The sequence below is a fragment of the Artemia sp. Qi Xiang Cuo genome, chromosome 10, assembly GCF_049724085.1.
Source record: "Artemia sp. Qi Xiang Cuo chromosome 10, ASM4972408v1, whole genome shotgun sequence".
NCBI lineage: Eukaryota > Metazoa > Arthropoda > Branchiopoda > Anostraca > Artemiidae > Artemia > Artemia sp. Qi Xiang Cuo.
The window spans coordinates 50579825-50607414 of NC_142803.1; the positions used below are offsets into that span (position 1 = coordinate 50579825).

The 27590-nt window shown below is 35.1% G+C and overlaps 1 protein-coding gene across 1 annotated transcript in view; it reads left to right on the top strand.

Moving 5' to 3' along the window:
* The window catches only part of Cpsf5 (cleavage and polyadenylation specificity factor subunit 5), a 198019-nt gene that overhangs the window by 120669 nt on the left and 49760 nt on the right, over positions 1-27590 (top strand). The window contains exon 5 of the mRNA XM_089095121.1: positions 3525-3639. Within this exon, the coding sequence (XP_088951247.1) occupies positions 3525-3639 (115 nt within the window). The remainder of the gene's footprint in view (positions 1-3524; positions 3640-27590) is intronic.

The window sequence follows — 27590 nt, forward strand, 5'->3', positions numbered from 1 at the left end:
ACCCCAATCAGTTTAAAGACTCCCTCTTTACACCCCTCCCCCCCAAGAAGTTTCAATGTCCCTTGAATTCTTCCTTATGATATATTGCTGAATATGTTTAATATAACGCCGAATATTTTATAAATTTTGGAGTTGGCTCGTCCTTCCAGTCAATTGTTTGATCAGGTTCAACTTATTTTTTTTTGTGAGAGATACATTTCCGATCCCCTCTTTTTTTTGAATAATGAGAAGGAATTTTTGACTGTAATCTTTAGCTACGAATAAATCATCCAATTTGATCTTCAGGCAAGCGAGAATTTCCACTGGTCCGGTGCGGTCCGGTGCCGGGTGCCATCGGACTTGACTATGACCGCCCTAGAGACCGACCAACCAGATAAAGGCCAAATAGATAACGCTAGAGACATCTTTTTCCATAGCAAGAGACACTATCAACGATTCCTCTGCCTACACCCGTCTAGAGCGTTGAATGACTTGAATTACAATACATACTACTATGTTCAACAAATAATAAAAATAGCTAATAGCTTAGCTCGCTTCAGATTCGTGCTCCCATAAATCTCAAGATTCAAAAAATTTTCCTTGTAATATCTTACATTTCTTATATAACTTCCCAATTTCTGGTTTTTTATTGAAGTTGTACCCCCTGTCGAATAATGGTAAGCAACATTTATTTTTCGATCTTCTTTCAACTTACCTTATGAATAATAAAGGTAATGGGCTTCTGTTTCATTTGTTTGCTTTTGTATAACCATTCCACTTCAAAAAGATTGGGACGCAATCTGACCTCAACGGAACGGAGAGATCCCTAAGTTCTTGTCCCCAGGACATCTACCAAATTGGGTTGTCTAATCTCAGACAAACTTTGCGTAAACTAAGAATAAACCAATTGTCCTAGTCTTGCTTTTGGAAAGTCCGTACATGACCCGACCTTTGGGGTAGAAGCAGGTTCCTCCATGCACATCATCACAACATCTACCTGAACAGGTTGTCAGAAATATCGAAAATTTTGCAGATTCTAAGAATTAGTGCCTTACTTTTTCAGGGTCCAGAGCCAATCTAATTTATGAAGAAAATGGAGAAGGCATGGGTGAACACATTCTTGTTTTTAGAGTATCTATTGGAACGAGTTTCTGGATTTTAGCTTAATTTTTTGGAGAGTGAGAGTTTATTCGGATGTAGTTGGAGCCTAAAAACGCATTGACCTCAATGGGAGTAAGAGATGGCATACTCTTAGAAGAGATGGCATACTCTTCTTCTAAGAGATGGCTCACTCTTAGAGGAAGAGATACATGAGAGGAAGAGATGGATTACTCTTCATCAGCCTTGTTATGTTCAGCAGTTAGGTTTTGATGTTTCCATACTCGATCAAAGCTTTGTGAGAAAAGGCTAATTTCTTGATATCCATATCCATAAAAAAGTACCCATTCGATCTCAATTAAATTTGGTGGGGACTAGAAGTTAGAATTTTTGTTTGTGCCTTGTTCCATTTCTAAGTTCCTGTTCCATATTTTGCTTCATGTCCACGGGGCCTTTGCATCTGAGGTCAATTGTCTCATTCTGTCGAATTGCCGAAAACTGCCTTTATAGACCAAATATTCCACTTTATCAAACAGTACGTGGTAACGAACTGTAACTGTAACTCTAAAAAAAAAATAAAAAATAATTTTGATACTAATAGATACATCAAAAGAATCAAATTTTTATGCGGATTTCAAATATATAAGTTTCATCAAATTTAGTGTTACCCATCAAAAGTTACGCCCCTGATTAAATTTGCCTTATTTTTGAAAAAAGAGGGAAACACCCCCTAAAAGTCATATAACCTTAAATCCACATAGCCTTTTGAATCCTTCCTAAAAATTCACCCCCAAAAAGTCATAATCATACCATCAGATTCAGCGTATCAGAGAACCCTACTGTAGAGGTTTCAAGCTCCTATCTGCAAAAATGTGGAATTTTGTATTTTTTGCCAGAAGAAAGATCACGGTTGCGTGTTTATGTGTTTATTTGTTTGTTTGTTTTTTTTTTCAGGGGTGATCGTATCGACACAGTGATCCTAGAATATCGTGGTAGGGCTCATTCGAGCGAAAATTTAAAGTTCTAGTGCCCTTATCAAGTGACCAAAAAAATGGAGGGCAACTAGCCCCCCTCCCACGCTCATTTTTCCCAATGTCACCTGATCAAAATTTTGAGATAGTCATTTTGTTCAGCATAGTCTAAAAATATAATAACTATGTCTTTGGGGATGACTTAATCCCCCACATTCTCCGGGCGGAGGGCTGAAAATTATGAACTTTGCCCGTTTTTAAATATAGTATTGGCTAGTAGGAAGCAAACAGACAGTTTCAGGGGGGATTTTTTCTGGTAGTGGGGGGATGTATCGGGGGTTACGTGGGAGTATTTTTCCATGGAGAAGGTTTTCAGGGGGGAAGTGACGTTATTGTAAGGGGAGCTCCGGATTTCCCCCCATTATTTAAAAAAAATGACCAGAAATTAAATAAAAAAAAACAAGTTTTCAACTGAAAAACTTTTAACTGAAAGTTTTTCAGCAGAAAAAATTAAAAAGAACAGAAATTATTACATATGTGATTCGATTCGCCCTTTGTCAATACCTCTCTCTTTACGCTAAAGTTTTTTTTTAGTACTTTCATAAGAGCTATTTATTCTAATTAACAGCCTTTGTGATTAAGGGGTCATTTTGAAGGAATTGGAAAAAAAAATTGAACTTTAGCGTAAACAGCGAGGTATTGACTAAGGGGGCGAATCCCCCTAATATACGTAATAAAAATATACGAATATAGAAGTTCGTTATGTAAGTGAATTCGTAAGTTACGAATATTTATTACTATTAATAAATAAAATTTGTAAATTTTGTTATTTTGTAAATAAAATTTAACACCTTTCGAGAAAGCCATTTAGCCAAAAAAAGTAAAATTAATATGCAAATTTCGTTTTAATTATTCATGTACGGTAAGCCAATGTCGAAACCTGCATTAACATAAAAACGTTCAGAAACTAAATAAAAAATCAAGTTTTTTTTAAACTGAAAGTAACGAGCAGCATATATACTTAAAACAAACAAACATAGTTCTACATTGGGATGCGGCTGTTTCTTCATAAAGACCTCGCTCTTTAGGACAAAGTTTTTATTGTTTTAAAAAATAGAGTTGTGAGAAAGAGTCAAACTTTAGCGTAAAGAGCGAGGCGTTGAGGAGGGGACTGGGGTGACCTAAACTGACTTTTTCTGTTTTGTTGAAGTAGAGGGCGCAGTTTGCAAAATTTTGTCGATAAAGGAAAATTTTGATAAAATTTGGCCTGAAAATTTTCGTGAGGCATGGGGGGGGGGGAACTAATCAAGAATTCGCCAGGGCAGAAGAGAGGCTGGAACCACAACTGAATATGTTCGGTTTTCTAATTTATGGTGACCTAAACTGACCATTTCTGTCTTCTATGTACATTCTTTTTCTCTTGACACTCTTTATATCCAGGATTTGCCAATACTAAAGCCAAATAATATTTTTCAGCCTTGTTTGCTGTCCCGAAGAACTACAAACTAGTTGCGGCGCCATTATTTGAATTGTATGACAACTCTCAAGGCTATGGACCAATCATTTCTTCTTTGCCTCAGGCCTTATGCAGGTAAACATATTTCCATTTTCAGGACAAGTTTGGACACTTTAATGGTCTATCCTATTTGTGAGACTTTCCTAGGAACTATTTATTGAAGGGACTGTTTGTTAGAGACAGTGAGTACTTTGATTTTAGGGGGCACTCTTAATTGAGTCCTCGGGGATATACTTGAAAACAGATGTAACTCAAGTATTCTTGATAAGTGTAAGAGAATGTAAGTTTTATAATAGGCATTGTTATTTTTTTTTCCAGCGCGATCTTAGGTGAAGATCCACATAGCCAAAATTAATGTTGCAGTCAGGGGGAGGGGTGTAAGTGTACCCCTGCCCCTGCAAAATAATGTAATTTTTTGCCCCTCTTGAATTTAGATTTCAAAGTTCTGGCAGCAAAATTTTCTGATCAAGTCTTTGTATATGTCACGGATCGGCACTCCGTCAAACTAATTTATGTTCAACTTTGTTAATTCAACCAAGGTTTTTTGTTCATTATTTTATTCTTAATCTTCTCAATTCAAGCCCAAAATGGATTGAGTGATTTTTTAACATCAGTCAATAGTTCATAAGCTTTGAACTATGTGATCATAAACTTTATCAAGTTCATAAACCCAAAGGTTTGTGAATCTTGGATGTTTTAGGTAATTTCCAAAGTTGTGACAGAAAAATTTTCTTATCAATCTTCATTTGTCTCTCTGATCGACACTCAATTAAACTAATCTAGTTTGAAAACTGTATGAGTGATAGAAATAACGATTTTTTTCTCGAAACATTTCTTCTCAAAAATTTTTTATTTTATTTTTTTTTTTCCATATTGCATGGCATTCACGATGAGTAAAAAAAAATATTGAGTGCGTTCGAGCATTTCAAGATTACTTATCCGACAAGCCAGACTGCCTATCTAAAGCGTTTCACAAGACCTAAATGACATCAGAGGTATGTAGAATTACTACTTGAAACGCTCTGGGTTACTTGTCGGATAAATTATACCTGTTAACCATGGAAAATGCAGGCTTACTGAGGATAAATGAGGCTATAGGGCCTATAAAAAAAATCAATTTTTTTCAAAAATATGTGGAGTGGAATTTTATGCAGAGAACCAAAAGGAACAGTGATTGTGAAACGTGACACACTTTTAGGGACGTTTTGAATAAGCTACGTTTACTGTGGGGTGCACGTCATTAATGTTGTTATTTGCCTATAGTGATTCAGTTGACAAACTGCCGGCTAGGAGGTGTTAGTTGTTACTTTTACGGATTACATCCGGGGAACTTGATATTAAGCGGATAAGTCGGATAAGGGATGCTTGAACGCACTAATAATGATCAATTTATAACTTGTTGCATATTGAGCGTGCTATCCCAAACAGGTCTCCTCTAAAAAAAAGAAGTTCTGCCAGGACTATTAGAGCCTTAGCAGAATTTATTTAAATCAATGATGTTAGGACTGCTTTATTGTTGGTTTTATTGCATTATAGTTTTTTTATTATTATTATTCAAATAGCGACGAAGACCACACTGCCTTTCCATCATAAACAAATAAGTAGAACAACAGGGAAATTTTTATACAAGACAGTGGTCGTTCCACTGTCTTGTATAAAAAAAAAAAAAAAAAAAAAAAAAAAAAAAAAAAAAAAAAATCCCTGTTGTTCTACTTATTTGTTTATTATTATTATTAAATATTTTTTCTATAGTTTGTTATAGTTTGTTTTCTCTTAATGGAAAGGCAGTATGGTCTTCGTCGTCACTTTCGGTTTTAGATTTTATCAAATTTATTTAGTAAAAAAATAGATAAAATCTCTGCTGATACTGAATAAATACTTTTATTAACTTTAGAGATTCCAATTAGAAGTAATTTGTACCTGAAAATTAAAAAAAAAGTTTTTCCCACAAAGCTTTTTTATGTAGGAAGTCCCCGAAGTGTAAAAGCAATAAAGCGTTTTAACATTTGGGATCAAAGTATACATTTTTTTTTCTGCAGCTTACAGTGGGGTTGCATTAATTTTTCTTGCACAAATTATTGTCAAACAGCTTGTGGTAACAAACTGTAAATAAATTTTACACTGGAGGAATATGCCGGAATTTCTATACGAAATTCTTTTTATTTGTCTTAGTTTATCTTTGCCGACTCAATTATACGTGTGGAGATGTTAAGGGCTATTGTCAATGTTAAATTTTCACCTGGATTGATTTGTCTTGAGAATCTTTCCGTGGAAGGGGGAACATTTTTCCGTGGAGGTGGAGCCGTATTTCTCGGTGTTATTTAAAAAACCATCAAAAATTAAATTTAAAATAACAAGTTCTTTCAAGTGAAAGTAAGGAGAAATATTAAAACTTAAACCGAACAGAACAGAAATTATTACGTATATGAAGAAGGTTCACCCCCTCCTCAACACCTCGCTAATATCTGAATTTTGTCCCAATTCTTTAATGATGACTCCTGAAACACAAGAGTCGTTTAATTAGAACAATAAGAAGGTTTTTTTTAAGTATTAAAAACTTTAGCGTACTTCACCGGTTCAAACGTGGTTGTCTCCTGATTTTAGTAAGAAAAAAGTGAAAAGCTATGACATTGATTTTTAATATAAAGTAATTAAAATTTTTATCAAACAGTAAAAAACACTTTATCAAACAGTTAAATGTATTTTTGTATTAATTGAAAACGACCAGAAATTAAATAAAAACAAAAGTTCCTTTAACTGAAAATAAGGAGCGACAATAAAACTTAACACGAGCAGAAATTTTCCGTATATGAAAGGGGCTGTCCTCCCCTCAACATCTCGCTCTTCACGCTAAAGATTTCACTCTTTGTCACAACCTTAATTTTTAAAGTATAAACAACTTTAGAGTAAAGAGCGGGGTGTTGAAGAGGGGACAGTGCCTTTCAAACTACGGAATAATTTCTTTTCGTTCTAAGTTTTAATGTCGCTCCTTACTTTCAGTTATAAAACTTGTTTTTTTAACATTTAATTGTATATAAAGACAATCTAATGAGCAGCTAGAACTTTCCCTAGGCAATCCAAAACAAGATTCTTTTCAACTATAGAATCTTCTTTTTTCTGAAACTTGAATTACGCCCTAATATACGTGTTAATATACTTATTTGTATTACATATTTATTTTAAACTCTTTATTAAATTATTTTTTATATTTTTGTTTATGTTTTATTATTTATTTCAATAAAACACATTTATTTTATAATGAATCTGTTGAAATATAAATAAATTATAATATAAACAATAAATAATGCTAGGGCTTGAATACAAGCTCTAGTATAAACCGTAAGCTTTGGAACTTCCCATGTTTTCACACACTTTTCATTCCATTTAGGGGAATTCCTCCGCGGAGAGATAGGGTTAATCTTTCAAAGAGCGTTGCACTTGAGCGATGTCCTCGGAATCAACTGCGATAGCATATGAGGAACGTAACTTTTCCAAACAGAGTTTGGAAAAGTAGATTGCTGCCAGGATATGTTAATGAAAGATCATAAGCCGAACTGGCCAGCCATGACGAAAAACCAACAAAGAGAAAAATCTAAAAAAAAAAAAACAAACAAACAAGAGTTATAGAGTTTATTATAGAGTTACTTCAGTGAGGACACCAGAGTAACATGTGTCCTCACTGAAGTAACTCTATAATAGCATCTTTTCCTTACGTGGACCAGTTTGCGCCAATTGTACATTTTTTTTGGTGGCGGTTTTATTGGTTTTTAGTTTTATCCTGGTTTTGTTTTATCCTGTTCTTCTTGTATTTCTTTCGTGCTGAAGACGCCTTGTTTGGATGCAGGCGAAATATCCGCGTTGTTTTGCATTTGTCTTTTCTTTTCTCTCCACTGGCCACAGTCTCGTTTGTTTGTTGTTGTTTTTTAGATTTTTCTCTTTGTTGGTTTTAGGATATGTTAAGACTTCCATTAATATTAGTTTAGTCTATATGTAAGTTTGGTTCAGTCAAATTTTCATGACCAGCCCCGCTGTACGTCAGTTATTCATGTCTATGCCGCTTTTGTTCACACTTTAAGTTTACTCTTGTCTGAAAGCGGAGGATTCCCACCCTTTACCACCTTGTGCGTATACATCGGGGAGTGCCGAGTATTCCACCATGCTAGTGTACCTCTGTCACACCTTACCTCACCGTGCCACGCGTGACACAATTTGCGACCTGAGAGTGAAATTGTCCTACTGCTTGAAAACTCGGAAGATTTTTATTATTTTTGACATTAAAAGGGATCTTCTAAAAAAAAATTAATCTACATCTATTCATGGCAAGCTAAGATGGAATGTAAAACAAATATTTTTTTGTTATTGAAAAAAAAAAACAAAGACGTCGTAGGATAATCTCGCTCTCAAGTTTATCTCATGCAAATGCTGGAATAGAATAAATTTGTTGAATGACAACTCATTTTTGATGCCATTTTTTCAAACTTCGACTACTTTGTTTTCAGTTAATTAAAAAGATATTAGGGATATAAAAAGGAGAAAACACACAAGAGCATTATTATAAGATGACAGGACTTCACGTACCATCACGTTTGTTGCTAGTGTTCGGGAAATGGTTTCTTGCGTCTACTAACCAACATTAAAAAAGTACCGTTCAAAAGAAAAATATAGTGACCTCAAAACTTAAAAGGAGTATGTTTTGTTTGTTAATCGCACTGTTTGTTGCTAAGCAACATATGGTCGCACCGAATCGTCACAGAGACCATTGGAAAGAACGTGAAAAATTATGTTAAATGGCCATCTTACCTCCAGAATATGGTTTTAACCGAATAGGACTATTTCACTCTCATGTGTCGAATTCGTTAAAGGCCTACGGCTGGAGCCACATATTTTTAACGGCAATTTTTTTGCGCCAATACTACTTGACGCTGTAGAAATATGGCACACGAATCAAGAACAAGAAAGGAGTCTTGCCTTATGAGAACTCATGCCTCCAGGGAATATTGAACTGGTCCACTGGTCACAAGAGACGATAAACCAGTCCATCGGTGAAATGACGAAATAACCTTTAGTGATGGACACCGACAACTAACCTGAGGGATTATTCGCGCTCCTTCTTGATACTGTGGGACCTCCAGAGGCAGAGGCGGCCCTAAGGTAAGGTACCACCACTATGAAAGCAATCATAAGAAAAACAAAGGATTCGTCCCACTGAAGTTCTTGGGGGGATGCAAAGAGTTCGTTTCTGTAGCCCCAAAATTTAAGTTTCCTGGGGAGTTCCTCGGCTCGATGTAGGAGAGGAAATATTTACTTGGTTGCACTTGTTCCATTAGCGGAACAGAGCACTTGGTGGAATTTCGAGCACTTTATTCAGCACATGCAGTGATGAAAGAGCCCCTGTTTATATTAAAAATTAAAAGCATAATTTTTTTTATAATATAAATAAAATATTGATATTTAAAATTTATTCCCGTTTGAATTCTTTTTTTTACTAGTAGGTTAAGTTTAATAGATAGCATTTTTGTTTTCATACATTATACTCTAAGGTTGAATAGAAGCTAAATAAACAAACTTATTTATAAGAATCTTACGTTAATAATGTTAATCTGAGTCAGAAAAAATTATAGTTGCGGGAAAAACAAACTGGGAACAAGTGGAGTGTGACTAGGGAAAATAACAAAGATAACAGAGATGGGAAAATCTAAATGACTCGAGGAGAGAGGATTCATTGAACCGCTAAAAATCTTATCATGAAAACAGCAGGATAAAATCCTGAGCACATACTAACATAATGGAATGTGTGTGGAAGAAAAACCACAGTTCTGATATTCAAATTGTCTATAAAATGATATTTTGTCAAATCAACACATTTATGGGGCGTACACACGAGCCCAAAGGCCTTGTATGTCCTAGGGATGATTTTTCATAAAGGTAAGGGTAACTTATTCCTGATACTGGTATAAACCTCATCGCCCCCCTCCAAATGGAAATCCAGGAAACACGTATTGAAAAAAACAACTAATTTCTAACTATTTCGAAGCACAAAGGCTAAGGAAGATTTGTTATTTGTTTTCCAAAGGATTTGTCGAGTAGTATTTATTTATTTTATTTATTTTTGCAGTATTTTATATGTTGTTTTATTTATTATAGTATTTTAAAGGGGTTTTAAATGGCTTTAAGTTTGGTCAAAAACAGATGCAGGAACCTGCAGGCTCTATCTTCGCTGAAATGTCCCCCCAGAAAATTTCTTGCAGATGATTTCGCCTGAAAAATTCTTGGAACTTGAAATTTTTGGAACCTGTTTGACTGACCTTATATCAAACAAAAAGCTATTTGACAATTACGGTTTAATCCCACTTTCTAGGTCTGGAATGAAAGAAAGTTACGATGGCTTAGGCCAATTTTTACAAATGAAGGATGGCAGATTGCCAAAAGAGTGCTTTTTGGCCACCCATCTGGGCCCAAAAAAAAAAATCAGGTCGTCTCGCATTATGTAGGCAGATCCTAAAGGAGGATTTAAATGGAAATATAATTTCGAGAGAAGGGGGGGGGGGGTAGAAAATAAAGCTTTGAATAGATTGGAGTAAGGGGGAGGGCACACAGCAGTGGTAGTAGCAGGTTTTTTTTTCTCCTGGTCTCCAGAGCAAATTTACGGAGCACAACAATAGCACCATAGCACAATAGCACCACAAACAGTAAAATAGTGTTGCACAATATTAAAAAACTCAAGTTTTGTTAGTATTTAAAGCTTACTATGAATTTTAAGTAATTCAGTTTTATCTTTGCTTCTTCAAGTATCTAAATTACCACTATTTAGCGATTACAGTTCCTATTGCTACTATTACCTTAACTATATTGAACTAGTCACTATTTATCTTACGAATTTGGCTATTCAACCTTTAGTATTTTGCTATTTAATATTAAATATTTAAAGTATAACATTAAAATTAACTAATTAATTTTGCTAACTAAATATAATATTCATTACTAGATTTCAGTGGGGTATTTAATTTACTAGTGGGTGTTAAAAAAAGTCTAGAAATTTGACTTGTATTTGGCATTAATTTACTTTTCTTGGTGACTAAATTGAGTTTCTAGTCAAATATTTTTCACTGTAGGCTCAGTCCAATAGCAGTTCAGCTTTTCTCATGTTACTTTCTCATGTTATTTTCTCATGTTATTTTCTCATGTTACTTTCTCATGTTATTTTCTCATGTTATTTTCTCATGTTACTTTCTCATGTTACTTTCTCATGTTATTTTCTCATGTTACTTTCTCATGTTATTTTCTCATGTTATTTTCTCATGTTACTTTCTCATGTTATTTTCTCATGCTACTTTCTCCTGTTACTCTATTTAAAACGCGAATGTAGAATAGGGGAGAAAAATATTTGGACCCATATCCTCTCGAAATTACGAAGTTTTTAATTTCCTTAAACTTTTATATTTTTCATGAACTTCATCTGATTTTGCATTTTTACTAGAATAGAGTTAGAAGAAAAAACTGGTTAAGCCCACGTAGGTTAAAGGAGCTCTAGAAGCCGTCCCCATGCCCTTAGATTTTTTATTCGAGTTCTATGTTAATTTAGGCACTTTATGGGGAATTGCCTATGGACATATGGACAATATTATTCCACCACAGATAATTGGACTATTTATTGCTAAAGTTTAAAAGGAAAAATAGTTTGTAGAACCTCCTCCTGAAAAACAAGAATTTATTTAATTATTTAATATCCTTTTTTAATGAATAATTTATATTAGTAATCAGAGGCAACGCTGTAGCGTTGCCTATAGTAAAGGCCATACGGCTCCAATGTTTTATTATTTATTATTTTTTTCCAGAGGCACTTTATATGGAAGGGGTCGTCGTAGAAACTTCAAAGGGGGCTCATTCGATTGGAAATCGAGAGTTCTAGTGCCCTTTTTAATAGTGGAAAATGATTGGAGGGCAACTAGCCCGCCCCCCCTACGCCCGTCTTTCCCCAAACACATCCAATCAAAATTTTGAGATAGCCATTTTGTTCAGCGTAGTTGATTTCCAGAAAGAAAATGTGTTTTTGTAGAGGACACTCCCCCACAACCCTCACGGTAAGGGTTTTAAGTTATGGCTTGGGGGCATATAAGGTTTTTATAGAAGGCGTTGTCGTAGAAACTTCAAAACAGGCTCATTCGATTCGAAATTTGAAGGGCTAGTACCCTTTTTAATATTCGAAAGTGATTGAAGGGCAACTAGCCTCCCCACCCACGCCCATCATTTCCCCAAACAGATCCAATCAAAATTTTGAGATAGCCATTTCGTTCAGCGTAGTTGATTTCCAGATAGAAAATATGTTTTTGAGGAGGACACTCCCCCACAACCCACAGGTCAAGGGTTTTAAGTTATGCCCTGGGGGCATATAAGGTTTTTATAGAATGTGCTGTCGTAGAAAGTTCAAAAAAGGCTCATTCGATTGGAAATTCAAAGGGATAGTGCTCTTTTTAATAGTCGAAAGTGATTGGAGGGCAACTAGCCCCCCTTCCCCCCCCCCCCACGCCCATCATTCCCCCAAACACATCCAATCAAAATTTTCAGATAGCAATATTGTTCAGCATAGTTGATTTCCAGATAGAAAAAATCTTTTTGAGGAGGACACTTCCCCACATCCCTCGGAGCAAGGGTTTTAAGTTATACCCTGTGGGTATAAAAGGTTTTTATAGAAGACAGTGTTAAAGAGACTTCAATACGGACTCATTGGATTGGAAATTAAAGCGGCGAGTGTCCTTGTTATTATTCAAAAGGGATTGGAGGACAACTCAACCCCCTCTCACGCCCACCTTTTCCCCAAACACATCCAATCAAAATTTTGAGACAGCAATTTTATTAAACGTAGTTTTAAGTTCTAGAAATTTGGCCTTTGAAGATGACAACTCCCCCTCAGCCCTCAGGGCAAGGGCTGTAATCTAAGGATTCTCCAAATCCTTCCCATTAATTTCTTATGGAAGGGATGTTCGTATAAACTTTAGAGAGGGCTCATTTGATTGAAAATTGAATGTTCTTGTTCAATTTTTAAGAGTCAAAAGAGATTTTTGAGATAGACATTTTGTTAAAATAGTTCAAAATTCTGATTACCAAAAACTCCGGTGTCGACAAAGCCCACCAGGGCCTGGGGGTAGGCGTTGTAAGTTATGCCCTGGGGGCATATAAACAATCAAACAATCATTAAATAAACAATCAATTATGCATGTGAGGGGGAGACGTCCCCCCACCACTGTCCACGCTAAGGTTTCAGTTTTTATCTCAAGGCTTAAAAATGAACGCTATGCGATAAAAGTAGAAGTCAAAATAACATATTTAGAATAATATATGCACATAACACGGAACAATTAATCAAAATTGTATATTATGAGTTGAGGCTCATCCAAATAATGGGCCAGGGGGCTCACCCTTTTCACAATCTATTAAATCAATTCTGCAATAACTGAAAATATAAAGTAATTTTGAGTATTTTAACGTCTTCCACAACTCAAACGGTCCAACATTCTACAGCCCAATGAGTCTGCCTAATCTCCTAAATTGGTAACGGAGGAGATAAGTGAAGTTCCGCCCCGTATTGGATGAGTCCCCAATATCACCCTCCCCCTCTCCTACTGTCTACGCTAAAGCTTTCTTCTTTATGCCAACTACACCGCCCCCACCCCAAAGACTTTAATAAGATAAAGTTTTGTATGGGAAGAACATATAGTAAATCTATTATAATTATCCAATTATAAGGTTAAAATACATATTCTGTGATAGATACAAAATTGCTTTGGCACACAAAATCCTATAAGGTCAATTCCAAACAGTCGTGATCCCTTTGTGTCAGCAAGTGAAATGGTCTAAACCCCCTTATTGGAGCTATTTTTTCAATCCATTTATTGTTGTCCGTCGCTGTCCACAAGTTATGCAAGCTGTCTATTGTTCATATATAAGGTTTTTATCAAAGAGGTAATCGCATAGACTTTGAAAAAAACCTCATTCAATTTAAATTGAAAGTTCTAGATCCGTTTTTGAAAGTCAAGAATAATCGGAAAGTAAGCAGCCCCCCCCCATGCCATAAAAACTTGAAACTTTTTGCAATCAAAAACGAACAAAAATTAATTTAAAAGAAAACTTCCGAAAAATAAGTTTTTCAAAGAAAAGTAAAGGCCATTTTAAACTTAAGCTCAGGAGATACCATTACCTCTAAAAATTCAAACTCAAAACGACCAGAAATTACTATTAAAGAATAAATGAAACCCAAAACGAACAGAAATTAAATAAACAATCATAGCAAAAAGCATACAAAAAGTAATAATATACATTATTGAACAGATCTTAAAGCAAGTAACGCTTAGACTTAATATAAAAGTAAATCTGAAAAAGAAAAAAAAATATTTTGATACTGAATTATAAATGAAACTTAAAACAAACAGAAATTAAATAAACAATCAATGCGAACAAACATACAATATATATTAATGTAAATGAATAAATAAATCTTAAAACGAGTGAAACTTAAATTGAATATGCAAATCAAGTTTGAATCGAGTAAAAATAACTACAAACAAGAGTTTGGGTATCGCCTCGCTGCAGAAGCCTAAAACCTACTGCGTCATTGGCGCTTTACTGAAAACGAATTATATTACAAATGTTTTCTTTTGTACTTAATATTGAAAATAAATATTAAAATTACAGTAAAATTTGAACTGATGAGCTTTCAGCAATTAATATCATTTTACATCTAATATTCAGTTTAATTTATTAGTTCTTTCCAAGATTGGTCAAGACAAAGGTTGTAATCTAAGGATTCTCCAAATCCTTCCCATTAATTTCTTATGGAAGGGATGTTCGTATAAACTTTAGAGAGGGCTCATTTGATTGGAAATTGGAAGTTTTTGTTCAATTTTTAAGAGTCAAAAGAGATTTTTGAGATAGACATTTTGTTAAAATAGTTCAAAATTCTGATAACAAAAAACTCCGGTGTCGACACAGCTCACCAGGGCCTGGGGGTAGGCATTGTAAGTTATGCCCTGAGGGCATATAAACAATCAAACAATCATTAAATAAACAATCAATGCAAACAAACATACATTAGATATTAATGTAAATTTATAAATAAATTTAGTGCTGATATTAATGTAAATTAATAAATAAATTTCTGCTGGGTGGAATTTCCCAGGGGTTGGTTTTCCAAATGTGAATTATTCAGGGAGGGGACGACTAAACCCATTCTATAATATTCTAAATTTTACATCTGAAAGAATTAACGGAAATGTCAGAGATAGCACTTCAGGATCCTTTAGACGATTTTGTTCGTGTCTTTTGAAAAATAACATTTTCAAAAGACAGATTATTTTCATTTGTATTACTTTCTCTATGGCTACGGAATTATGCTTGTGAGGGGGGAGACTACCCCCCACCACTGTCTACGCTAAGGTTTCAGTTTTTATCTCAAGGCTTAAAAATGAACGCTATGCGATAAAAATAGAAGTCAAAATAACATATTTAGAATAATATATGCACATAACACGGAACAATTAATCAAAATTGTATATTATGAGTTGAGGCTCATCCAAATAATGGGCCAGGGGGCTCACCATTTTCACAATCTATTAAACCAATTCTGCAATAACTGAAAATATAAAGTATTTTTGAGTATGTTAACGTCTTCCACAACTCAAACGGTCCAACATTCTACAACCCAATGAGTCTGCCTAATCTCCTAAATTGGGAACGGAGGAGATAAGGGAAGTTCCGCCCCGTATTGGATGAGTGTCCAACATCACCCTCCCCCTTTCCTACTGTCTACGCTAAAGCTTTCTTCTTTATGCCAACTACACCGCCCCCACCCCAAAGACTTTAATAAGGTAAAGTTTTGTATGGGAAGAACACATAGGAGATCTATTACAATTATCCAATTATAAGGTTAAAATACATATTCTGAGATAGATACAAAATTTCTTTGGCAAACAAATTCCTATTAAGGTCAATTCCAAACAGTCGTGATGCCTTTGTATCAGCAAGTGAAATGGTCTAAATTCCCTAGTTGGAACTTTTTTTCAATCCATTCAATGTTGTCAATCGCTGTCCACAGGTTATGCAAGCTGTCTATTGTTCATATATAAGGTTTTTATCAAAGAGGTAATCGTATAGACTTTGAAAAAAACATCATTCAATTTAAATTGAAAGTTCTAGATCCGTTTTTTAAAGTCAAGAATAATCGGAAAGTAAGTAGCCCCCCCCCCATGCCATAAACAATTGAAACTTTTTGCAATCAAAAACGAACAAAAATTAATTAAAAAAAAACTTTCCGAAAAATAAGTTTTTCAAAGAAAAGTAAAGGCCATTTTAAACTTAAGCTCAGGAGATACAATTACCTTTTAAAATTCAAACTCAAAACGACCAGAAATTACTATTAAAGAATAAATGAAACCCAAAACGAACAGAAATTAAATAAAACAATCATAGCAAAAAACATACAACAAGTAATAATATAAATGAATAAATAGATCTTAAAGCCAGTAATGCTTAGATGGAACATGAAAATCAAGCTTAAAACGAAAAAAATATTTTGATATTAAAGTATAAATGAAACTTAAAACGAACAGAAATTAAATAAACAATCAATGCCAACAAACATACAATATATAATAATGTAAACGAATAATAAATCTTAAAACGAGTGAAACTTAAATTGAATATGCAAATCAAGTTTCAATCGAATAAAAATAACTACTAACAAGAGTTTGGGTATTACCTCACTGCAGAAGCCTAAAACCTACTACGTCATTGGCGCTTTACTGAAAACGAATTATATTACAAATGTTTTCTTTTGTACTTAATATTGAAAATAAATGTTAAAATTACAGTAAAATTTTGAACTGATGAGCTTTTAGCAATTAATATCATTATACGTCTAATATTCAGTTTAATTTATTAGTTCTTTCCAAGATTAGTCAAGACAAATATAGTTTCACTACGAATAAAATTTAGATACTGCCCCCTTCTTTAACTGTAAAAACCTCAAACCTTCTGCGTCATTGGCGCTTCACTGAAAACGAATTACTCGTATATTACAAATTTATTCTTTTCCAGTTCTTACAGCATTGAAAATGAAAATAAAAATTACAGTGAAAAAAAAATCTTGAATTGATGGTTCTTTCAACCATTAATATTGTTATATATATAATATTCAATTTGATTTTGTTTATACTTTCCAAGACTATTCAAGATTCATATAGTTTTCAGTGAGGCGTCGATGACGCAGTAGGTTTTACGCTTCTGCAGTGAGGCGATGCCCAAACTCTTGTTTGTAGTTATTTTTATTCGATTCAAACTTAATTTGAATATTCAATTTAAGTTTCACTCGTTTTAAGATTTGTTTATTCATCTACATTATACCGATTATACATCATTATGCATCTACATAAAATACCGATTATTTTTTCACCTCTTACTTACTTGACACCATTTTTAAGGATGATGCAACCTGTGACTTTCCGCTAAATTCTTCTCCATAGTTTCAAGATTCTGCTAATCAATTCATCAGGCCGACAAGATTAACGAATACGGCAAGTTTCTGTCAAAGGCGAAAGCCCTACTTAATAAGTAGCCCTATTTCGATCTGTCATTATGACCTCAAGAAAAAGAAAACAGATTATCGCATGAACGGTGTGATTTAACCTTTGGCGATTCCAAAATTAAAACTTTTATGCACAATGTATAGGATTCGCCTCGACGTAAGGAAAATTTTCAGAATTTTTGCATTGCACGTGGCTAAAAAACTGCACAAACTGCACAACCCACGAAAAAATGAGGACGAAACGTCATATACAAGGTGTGCAAGCGATGAGCCAAGATCAGGTACGCAATATCATATGGATGGGATCAGGGACCGTCAGGCCCTTGTCCATTTCCAGATATAGATGTTTGCATGATTGCCCGTTTAACTGCAAATGTTTTTCGTATAAATTGTCTATTTTCGTGCATTCCTCGTGTCCTCCCTCCCTCCAAGATGAAACGATTCAAACCACAAGTTGCATCATTTGAAATAACAGTTGCTGAATGTGGCATATTTATTCTACTATGAAATAAATTTCTACTTATAGCGGGAGTAGGAAGTATGTAATAGAAGTTCATATTTAAGGATGAGCTGAGTTGAGCAGGATGAGCAGGATGAGCAGAGTGAATTCTATTTATAAGCTGGCTTAGACCTTCTGAGCCATTGTCCTCGATTTGAAAATTTGGACATAGCCTTAAGCTTTAAATTTAATGGAGCAGTTTTGGTAACCTATTTTTGACAACCAGGAGGGAAATTCATTTTACAGCTTGGCCGAATGTTTAAAACTTTTTGATTCTATTTGCAGAAATATGTCAGCAGATACTTACCTCTTCCACTCTGTCCCCTCCCGCGAGTTGAGATCGATGCCCGTTTAGCCCCCCAACAACCACTGAAAGTTTCTGCTCAATCTCCTTAGCCGTTCTCGAAGTATCAAAAATACCGTATTTGGCGGACAGGCTTAGCCCCAGGAATTTCAGATATCTTTTTAAACCAATCGAAAAAAGCCTTTGACATATTTTGAAGGCCCGTAACTTCAACCTATATTCTTTTTGAGCATGAAGGTTTCCTTGGCCCGACAACTTACGGATATAAGTCTCGAACCCTTCAGAGGGAAAAAAATGCAAAAATTTATCAGACTATTTCAAGCTCAGGTAAAATCGGGAATCCCTCAAATGAAGTAGCGAGAGAAATTCAGAAATTGCGCCACCAGGTTTTACAGATGTCAGACCACAATAGATCTCCCCATTAAACAAATCCAAGTATGGCACTCTAGGCAGGGTGGCCACCTGTTGCACGAAAGTGCTATTTTAGCCCTATTTTGCTGTATATAGTACTGTAGCACGTGCTCAAAGTGCCACCTATAGTAGGAAAGTGCTATTTTAGCACTGTTACAGTCAATTTTTAACAGTAGCTCTGAAAATCGTTGTGGAGCACGCAAATTTGGGTAATCTTTGCACTTTAGGAACTGACCATGGTGGCAACCCTGACTCTGGGCATACATGGGTGGACCTACCCTAGAAGGGATACAAAATCCATTAAATTGGCGGGTTATGAGCCCCATAGACTATTTAAAAGGGCTTCTTCCGAGGAAAATGAAATTTCTATGCATAACAGCTATAATTCATCTGAGATACTATTTTCAAAAGAGGGAAAGCATATTTCAGACCGGGAAATAAACTAAGCAAGAAAACGTTGATTTGTTTCTTTTTTTTTCTGTATGCAAAGTTTTACGCTAAAATTAACCTTACTAGTTTTTTCTTTTTTAAAGTAGCAGTTTCGTCAAGTATCGGTTTTAGATAATCAGGATCATAATATTGAAAAAATTCGTCTGCAAGACGTAAAAAGTGTTTTTCTTTTTTTAACTAAGTGGTTTACTAAGGCTAGATTTACAAACATATCTATAAAAAAATAAATCGTAATATTAAATTATAAAGCTTGAAATATACAAAATATATATTTACGATCTGGGCACACTGGGCAAAGTAGTCCCTAGTGAAAGACTTTTCGTAAATTATAAGTACAGATAGGTCCAACTTCAAGAACTTCTAGGTAGATTATAATTCAGGCCAACCTTATTGGCGTAGGAATGAAGGCAGAAAAACGAATAGCGTGGCAATAAGTGACTCTCCTTTCTCCACTAAAATGGTGACAGAAACGTTGAAGAAGTAGTTCAGTTGAAATACATGGGAAACACCACTGAAAACACTGGTCTGGCAAAGAGTTGCCAGATGGGGCGCATTGCGCCATTTGGGTGCTTGTTTAAGGTGGCTGTGCATTGATTTTTTAAATTGTAGCATTTTAGGGGGGAGGGTTAATCGTTCATTTGGCGCATTTTCACTTGAAAAATGACACTTTCGGTACATTTTCACTTTTATAGTGGCGCAATTTTGAACCAGACATCTGGCAGCACTGGTCTGGCAGCAAGGAAGGGCGCACAAGAATAGTAACAAACTAGCAAATACTGACAAGACCTGAGTTTTTAATTTTATGCTATTCTGTTGTACTGTTTGTGGTTCTATCGTAACGCTCGGTAAGTTTGCTTTGGAGACCAGGAGAAAGACCCTACTACTACCACTACTAACATCTTAGTGCAGCACCAAGCTTGCCAGAGTCCAACGCTGCTCTGCACGCTCCAGTTTATTCGAAACTTCGTTTTCTACCCCCCTCGCTCTCATGAAGTTCTAATTCCTTTAAAATCCTTCTTTGGGATATATCTACCAGTTTTGCCGCCGTCACAGGTTTTCTGTTTAAATTTGCAATTTTTTTGTATGGTCACAGGTTAACAGGTTTTTGCCGCGAAAAGGTAACAAGTCACACTTGAGTTGTTTTAATTTCAGACAATACTATTTTACTCTTTGTGATGCTATCGGTGTGTTCTGTAAATTTGCTGTGAAAAAAAAAGGAGAGAAAAACCTACTACTATCACTGCTAATATCTTAGGGCAACACCGAATTCGCCCGAGCTGGACAACACTGCTGGCCAAAGTCTTTATATTCTTCTTTAGGGTGTGCCCAACCGATGCGGGACGACATGCTTTTTGTTTGGGCCCAGATGGGCCAAAATGTATGGGTCAAAAGGCATACTTTTTGCAATCTGTCATTCTCCATTCGTAAAACGTGGCCTATTCACCTTAACTTCCTTTCATTATAGACCTAAAAAGCGGAATTTAACTGTAATTTTCATTCAACCTTTGTTTGATATATGGTCAGTTAAAGAGGTTCCGAAAACTATCCTTAGACTAGACCCCGGCGCTGCGCCGATGAGGGAAGACCGGTAGCGGCGGGGCCATAAACAGCGCGCTCTGCCGCCGGTAAGATGTCGGCGCGATCAATGTTGACCGCAAACATTAATGTTTTCATCAGTCTTTCTCAAATCACAGGTTAAATTTACAACATATTCGAGCGTATTCATGAATTCTAAACTTCACATGTTGCTGGCTGTAAACTGTTCTTCTTTGTTATTCATCAAGAGAAGTAGAAATCTGGTAGAAACGAAATGGCTATGGCGTTTTAGAACCCTAGCATAATAGTTGAAGTATCTATTAGCTATGTATTTTTATCATCGAAATAGCCAAAATTGGTAGTTGTTTTCATCGAGCGATGCCGCACGCAAAATACCAAATACCTTTCCACAAAACCTTCTAGTTATTATGGTACATACTTTGAATATAAGTTTGAGCCTAGACGCATAAATTCTTCATAATATCATGTACCCATATTCGTTTTGTCACCTTTAAAAACGTTTACGATAGGTATCTTTGATATTGATCGTTTTTTTTTTCTCTTTAGATTCCTAAAAAGCCTTCCTTGTATTAAAAACGGCTTTTAATAACAATTAGAAAAAACATCAAGTATAACTCACGAAAATCTTGTTAATTTTTAAATTATCATAGGGGTTGGACAAAGACGTTGTACGGAGTATTTTTACTTGGCTTCTTCCCTCTTTAATTTACATGTGTTGATTCTTATTTCAGAACATTATCCAACTGTCGAAATATACCATACATAAAACATAAAACAATATTTACAATTCACAAAAGAACATACAATTGCAAGCAGAAATATATGTAAAACGCAAAAACACATCAACCTATCATACCAATTTTTTCCACAATCATTTTGAATAGGATAACTTAAAATTTCCCCTTAAAAAATAATCAAGCATCAGTTCCCAATGACGAAATGTAGATGACCCACCTCAGTACTGGAAGGAAAGTGGAAGTTAATTTCCAATCAATGTGCCAGTCTCAACCAATTAGCTTGGTCGAACTTAAATGAATTTATATAATGGACGATATCAGAAAATTGAAAAGCTTTTCGAAGAGCATGCATAGCAATTCAACGTAATCTTGTATGATTTGAATATGTTTCTCAATTATAATTAAACTAAAATGAAAACATTATGACGTTAGATACTTTTAACTAAGACAGTGAACATTTAGAAATTTTCTTTAGGGGTATTCTCATTGAATTTCCTTTCTTTTAAGATCGTGGCAACGCGTGACGGGTAAGCTGGTATGCTAATGAAAATCCAAATATTAGTATGTGTAAAAAAAAGGTATTTTTCAAAATAGTGTGGAGGGACAAAAAATCTAGGGGTCAATTGGTCGAAAAAATTCCTTCAGTCAAACCTGGAAGTGTAATCTAACTGCGGGATGTGGCTATATTTGTCATGAAGAAAAATCAGCTTATCCACTTTGTATGGACTGAGGCTGCTTTCAATAAGAAAATTCAAGATATTATTATTTGAACCTAATAATTCCCTACCCCCCCCCCCTCTGGACACCATCTTGATAGGATACCGTCTCTGCTTTAAATTAAAAAAAAACTAACTCTTTGGCATCCCTGCTTTCAATAAAAAAAAGTCAAAGTACTATCTCTTAAATATAATAATTCCCTATGCCCCCCACCTCTGGATACCGTCTTGATAGGATACCGTCTCTACTTTAAATTAAAAAATAGCTTTTTGGCATCCCTGCTTTCAATAAAAAAAAATCAAGCTACTATCACTTAAATATAATAACTCCCTATGCCCCCCCCCCTCTGGATACCATTTTGATAGGATATCGTCTCTGCTTTAAATTAAAAAAAATTAAATTTTTGGCATCCCTGCTTTCAATAAAAAATTCAAGATATTATCATTTAAATATAATACTTCCCTAACCCCTCCCCCCTTGAATACCATGCACCTTGATAGGGTACCTTCTCTGCTTTAAATTAAAAAAATAATTAACTTTTTGGCATCCCTGCTTTAAAAAGATAAATAAATTTAACATACTATCATTGAAATATAATATCTCCCTACCCCCCCCCTTCTGGATACCACCTTGGTAGAATACCGTCTCCACTTTAACTTAAAAAAATAACTATTTCTTTTCCTGCAGGAAGCAGGGCATCCCTGCTTTCAATAAAAAAAATCAAGGTACTATCACTTAAATATAATAACTCCCTATGCCCCCCCCCCCCTCTGGATACCATCATCTTGATAGGATACCCTCCCTGCTTTAAATAAAAAAAAAATGATTAACTTATTGGCATCCTTGCTTTGAATAAAAAAAATTCGAGACATTATGATTTAAATGTAATACCTCCCCCCCCCTCTGGATACCACCTTGCTAGGATACCGTCTCAGATTTACATTAAAAAAATTATTTATTTAATAATTAACTAGTCAATATATGGTTCAAACAAACACGCGAAATAACGTTAAATAGCTTAGAGTTCCTTGAAAAAAAATTGAGGGTATGAGTAAAGGGGTACGAAGAAAACAACAAAAAGGCGAAATTATTCAGATATACCTCAAACTATTGGAAAACTGAGTCATAGATTCGCCGTGGCATTCACTAAGATCTAAAGAATCTAATTAAAAGGGAGCACACACAAAAGCCAAATTAGGCCAGTAGCCTATGAGAAATCGCAAAATACCCAAGACAATGAACAAGTCCCAAAGGGGGGTCCTGGGTCTATCAAAATATTTCAATGGTTTCCCAGGGAATTTGATAGTATTTTCTTCCATCTCCGCTTTAAATAAAAAAAATAAATATCTTTTTGGCATCCCTGCTTTTAGTATAAAAAATGAGGTATTATCATCTCCGCTTTAAATGAAAAAAATAAATATCTTTTTGGAATCCCTGCTTTCAGTATAAAAAATGAGGTATTATCATTTAAAACTGATAGCCCCCTATCTCCCCCCCCCCTATAGACAATAATTTGCAATTTTTTTATGAATTATATTTTTGGGGTAACTTCCGTTTCAATCTTTAATTCCCCAACCTTGTACATAGCTTAGTCTATAGCTACAATTTTGTCTCAATAGAAGGCTGTTTATTTTTTTTTTGGGGGGGGGGGCTGGTAAAATATTTTCAGACGGAAGATTGTATTTTCTTTAATCAATCAAGAATTAAAAAATGTAGCATCAAAAATTAAAAAAATATTATCTAAAAACAGCAAAAGAAAAAAAAATTCTGCAAACTTACAATTCAGCTGTAGAAACGATCTTTCTGCTATCAATTTCAAAATCAAACTCTAATGAATGTTGCGTTCTATAATTCTATTCAACTTGAAAATAAAATTCTTGACTATGAATGATGTAAGCAATTGCAAGTGGGAAACTGGATTCGAAATGATTTAAACTCATTTCATAAAGACGATACTTTTTGTTTCAACATATGAAGAACTGTGTATATTGCAATATTTGCAATGCAATTGTATATTGCATCTGTCTGGTTTTTATGCAAAGTAACAAGAGACGAAAATTAACGAACCAGAGAGTAGTGAAGAATAATGGTATGCAAAGTAATATTTGGTAGGAAAAGTCACTGGTAATAAATCGCTAGGGGTGGCACCGTGATTGCGTGATTTTCGGGGATTCGGGGAAATATTCGAAAATTCGGGGATATTGCAAGCCCTGCCTGATTTCTAACCAGGAAAATCGAAATACTAAACCACACGAGAAGGAAAAGCTCCAACTTTGCGGTTGACGCAATAAAGAATTGCCGCAAAATTAATCTAAAGTCGACCAAACGCCGCCGCCTTTGCCGGCGGCGTTGCGACACTTCGGCGGCGTTCGACCATGCCTCTCGTCGGCGACGTTCGGTCGATCCGCCGACGCGGTGCCGGGTTCTACCTTAGACAATTCCTTTGGGGAAAAAATAACAAATCTTTCTTATCCTTTGTAAGCGCACACGTTCATGAACCATACTTGACCGCTATCGCTAGTGTGGTTTCCCATACTATTATTTTAGTTCACGGCCTTATCTTCCTATTCTTCCAAACTTTTTTCTACTCTGAAAAAAAAAAATTCCATGCCTTGGCTATTCCACTCTTTACATCCTTGCTATAACCACCATGTTTACTAATAACACTGTCAAGGCACTTGAAGCTACCCACTGGATCGATTTTCTCTTTGCTTAATATTTCCTCGTTACGCTCATTTGTTTCTGGTCTAAATAACTTAGTCTTCTTAACATTAATTTTCATACACATTCTCGCACCTTGAATCTTGAAAACCTTCACAGATTCATTCGTTTCATTAACATATTTTATCCAGGACACTCAAATTATTGCGCATAAACCAAGTTTAGGAAAGTTTTACTTTCCAATGCGATTTCATTCTCGGCGATAGTCGTTTTCGTGTTACTTATAACATCGATATGATACATATAAACGGGGATAGAACGCAACCCTTCTTAACTTCTAATTTAAAACGAACCGAGCTGCTAACTTAATTTCCTACCTTAACCACAGCAATGTTAATCTCATATATAGTACTAATCACTTTAAAATATTTATCTGGTATATCATACAAGGATAGGACCTTCGCTAAAGCTCTTATATCAGCTGAATCAAACGCTTGCTCATAATCTATAAAATTGAGGGCTAAATGGTAATGACTCGGGCAACTATTAATGTAAGTTGACGCCCCGAAACTTCCACAATCATTAATTTTACTAGCATTTTCATCTAGGACGCTCATCATCTGCATAATCTTAGTCTAGGAGAGTTTTACCTTCTATTTGATACTAAGTTCTCCCATACCCTTGCCGAATTCAATAGAGCAAAGTCTATTAAAATAATTCATTTAGAAGGTTAAAGGACACAACCTTGCTTAACTCCTGATTTCTCGCCGAACCAAATGCTAGCCTCACTACCTACCTTAAGCGCGGTAAAATTGTTATTGTACATAACACTGATCACTGTCGTGTACTTATCTGGTATACCATACAAAGCTAGGACGTTTACTAGAGCTTTTTGTCAGCAGAACAAAATGCCTGTTCATAATTTATAAAAGTGAGGAATAAGGGGTTCTGATGATTCAAACAGATCTCAATTATTAATCTAAGAGTGAAAATTTGGACGACGGTCCCTGTCACCTTCATAAAACGCACTGTTCTTCTCTTAAAGTATATCTACATAGGATTAAGGGGGCCTGGTGATCCAAACGCTTCTCAATTATTAATCTAAGAGTAAAAATTTGGACGTCACGTCCTGTCACCTTCATAAAAGGCACTGTTCTTCTCTTAAAATATATCTACAACATCTTTTAGTCTCATAAGTATGATCATGCTAAATAATTTGCTTTCTGTACACATACAGAAATCTGTAGATGCAGATGTACATCTACAGTATATCCGTAGATGTAAGTCAATGCCTCTGCAATCACCACAGTCATTCTTATCACCTAAGATATGACAAAACAGAATTTTGAAATTCGCTTTTTTTGGGGGGGGGGGTGTTCATTCATCAAACTCAGTAACGGTATTCTTTCAGAAGATTGGAAGATCTTTCATTCATTAAACTCGGTGACGGTATTCTGTCCTGGGTACTAGTAGTTTGTAATTCCTATTAAACCTGTTATAAAGTGGCAAAGGTTGAATTCCTTGCAGCTTCCTATGATTTTTGGATCGGTGATTTGACGAGAATCTTGCTAATTCCACAGAATATGGAGAACTGATAAGTATTCTTTGGCACCCTTACATGGGTTTAGTTGTAATTTATAACTACTAGCGCCACTCACAGTGCAGTTCCAGCAGAGCTAGAGAATTCAATAAAAAGCTTAATTTATTCAAATCTGGATTTAATGAAAGGTCTAAGTTTGTTTGGATCCAAGCTGAACTTTCCCTAAAAAGACAGACACTTTTGTTTCAAAACTCTTTTTGGTATTATCAAATAGTTAACACTACGTTTCTCTGCAAACACAAGTTGGATAAAACAATTATTTACAAGTATATTTACGTTTCCCTTTTGGCAAAAATGGTTCGTTTATTTTCAGGTTAGTATTAAGCAAAAGAAAAAAAATTAGATTGCTGGTATTTTTGTATTTAGTTTTTTTTTGTAACATTTAGTTTTTTGTAACTCATTTTTGTTTGAATAGATAGCTTTTACACTAGATGGCGTTGATTGTTTTTTTTTTCTGAGATATGAGCTTTAGTCTCCTTTCTTGTCAGTTTTCAATACTCGCGGTAGCCAAAATAACGCGTAATCAAATTTTAATCAAGCATGTATCTTTAAAATTAAAATTAGCCATGATTCAGATACCCTTACGTAAATTGGTGAGCTGGTTCAGTTTTGAAACGTAATTTTTATGGTTCACCAATCGGGGCAAAGATTTAAGGCAGGATTTTTCGAAATTGAGGAGATGGAAGCTTGGAAAAATGGTTTTCCTTTCTAAATGATGAATCTGGCAAAAACAGATCATAGTATAGCAGACAGCGCGTCTGGACGGATTAGTATTAATTTAGACTTCAAGCAAATTTCCTTCCTTATCAACTATCCACTTCTGTACTACACATATGACCAGGGTTGCCACCCGGTGATTTGTTATTAGTAGTAGCAGTTGCCACCGGGTGAAAAAAATCATTTGATTTATGGATTTTTGGTTGATTTAGGGATTTTCTTCAATAATGTAGCGGTTTATGTGCCGATTTAGTGATTTTCTTAGGCAATATAAATGATCACTAGAAGTAGTGATAAATAACTAGGGGTGGCAACCCTGAATGCGACGTTAAGATCATGAAAAACACATATCATGCATAAATCCTGGCCTTTTCATTCAACAGGTGGGACTACTGTGTGTCTATGGCATAAGTTCACAAATTTTTCCTTCATTTTTCAGTTCTAATGACATGGGACCTTTTAGAAATATATGAAGACTACGAAGTCGTTGCTTCTAATTTAACTTTGTTCCCTTGTTTTCCTTTTATTCCACTGAAATTCCCAGGGAAATCGTTTGACGTGTATTTTTGCTCGAAAAGAACCTTTTCTTAAGTGGGGAGTGTACCAGATGTCCTAGCTATATAGCTTGAAGCAATAGTGTTGCGCTTAGAAAATTGAAAAGTTCCCCTCTCTTTTTCTCGCTTTCTATCATCTGTTGCACTCAATGGATCAAAGATTCCCTTGCTTTCGATTACATTCCCCTCCAGCTACAGAAAAATATATATATCCTGACCTGATAGCAGTTCAAAGCATACTGG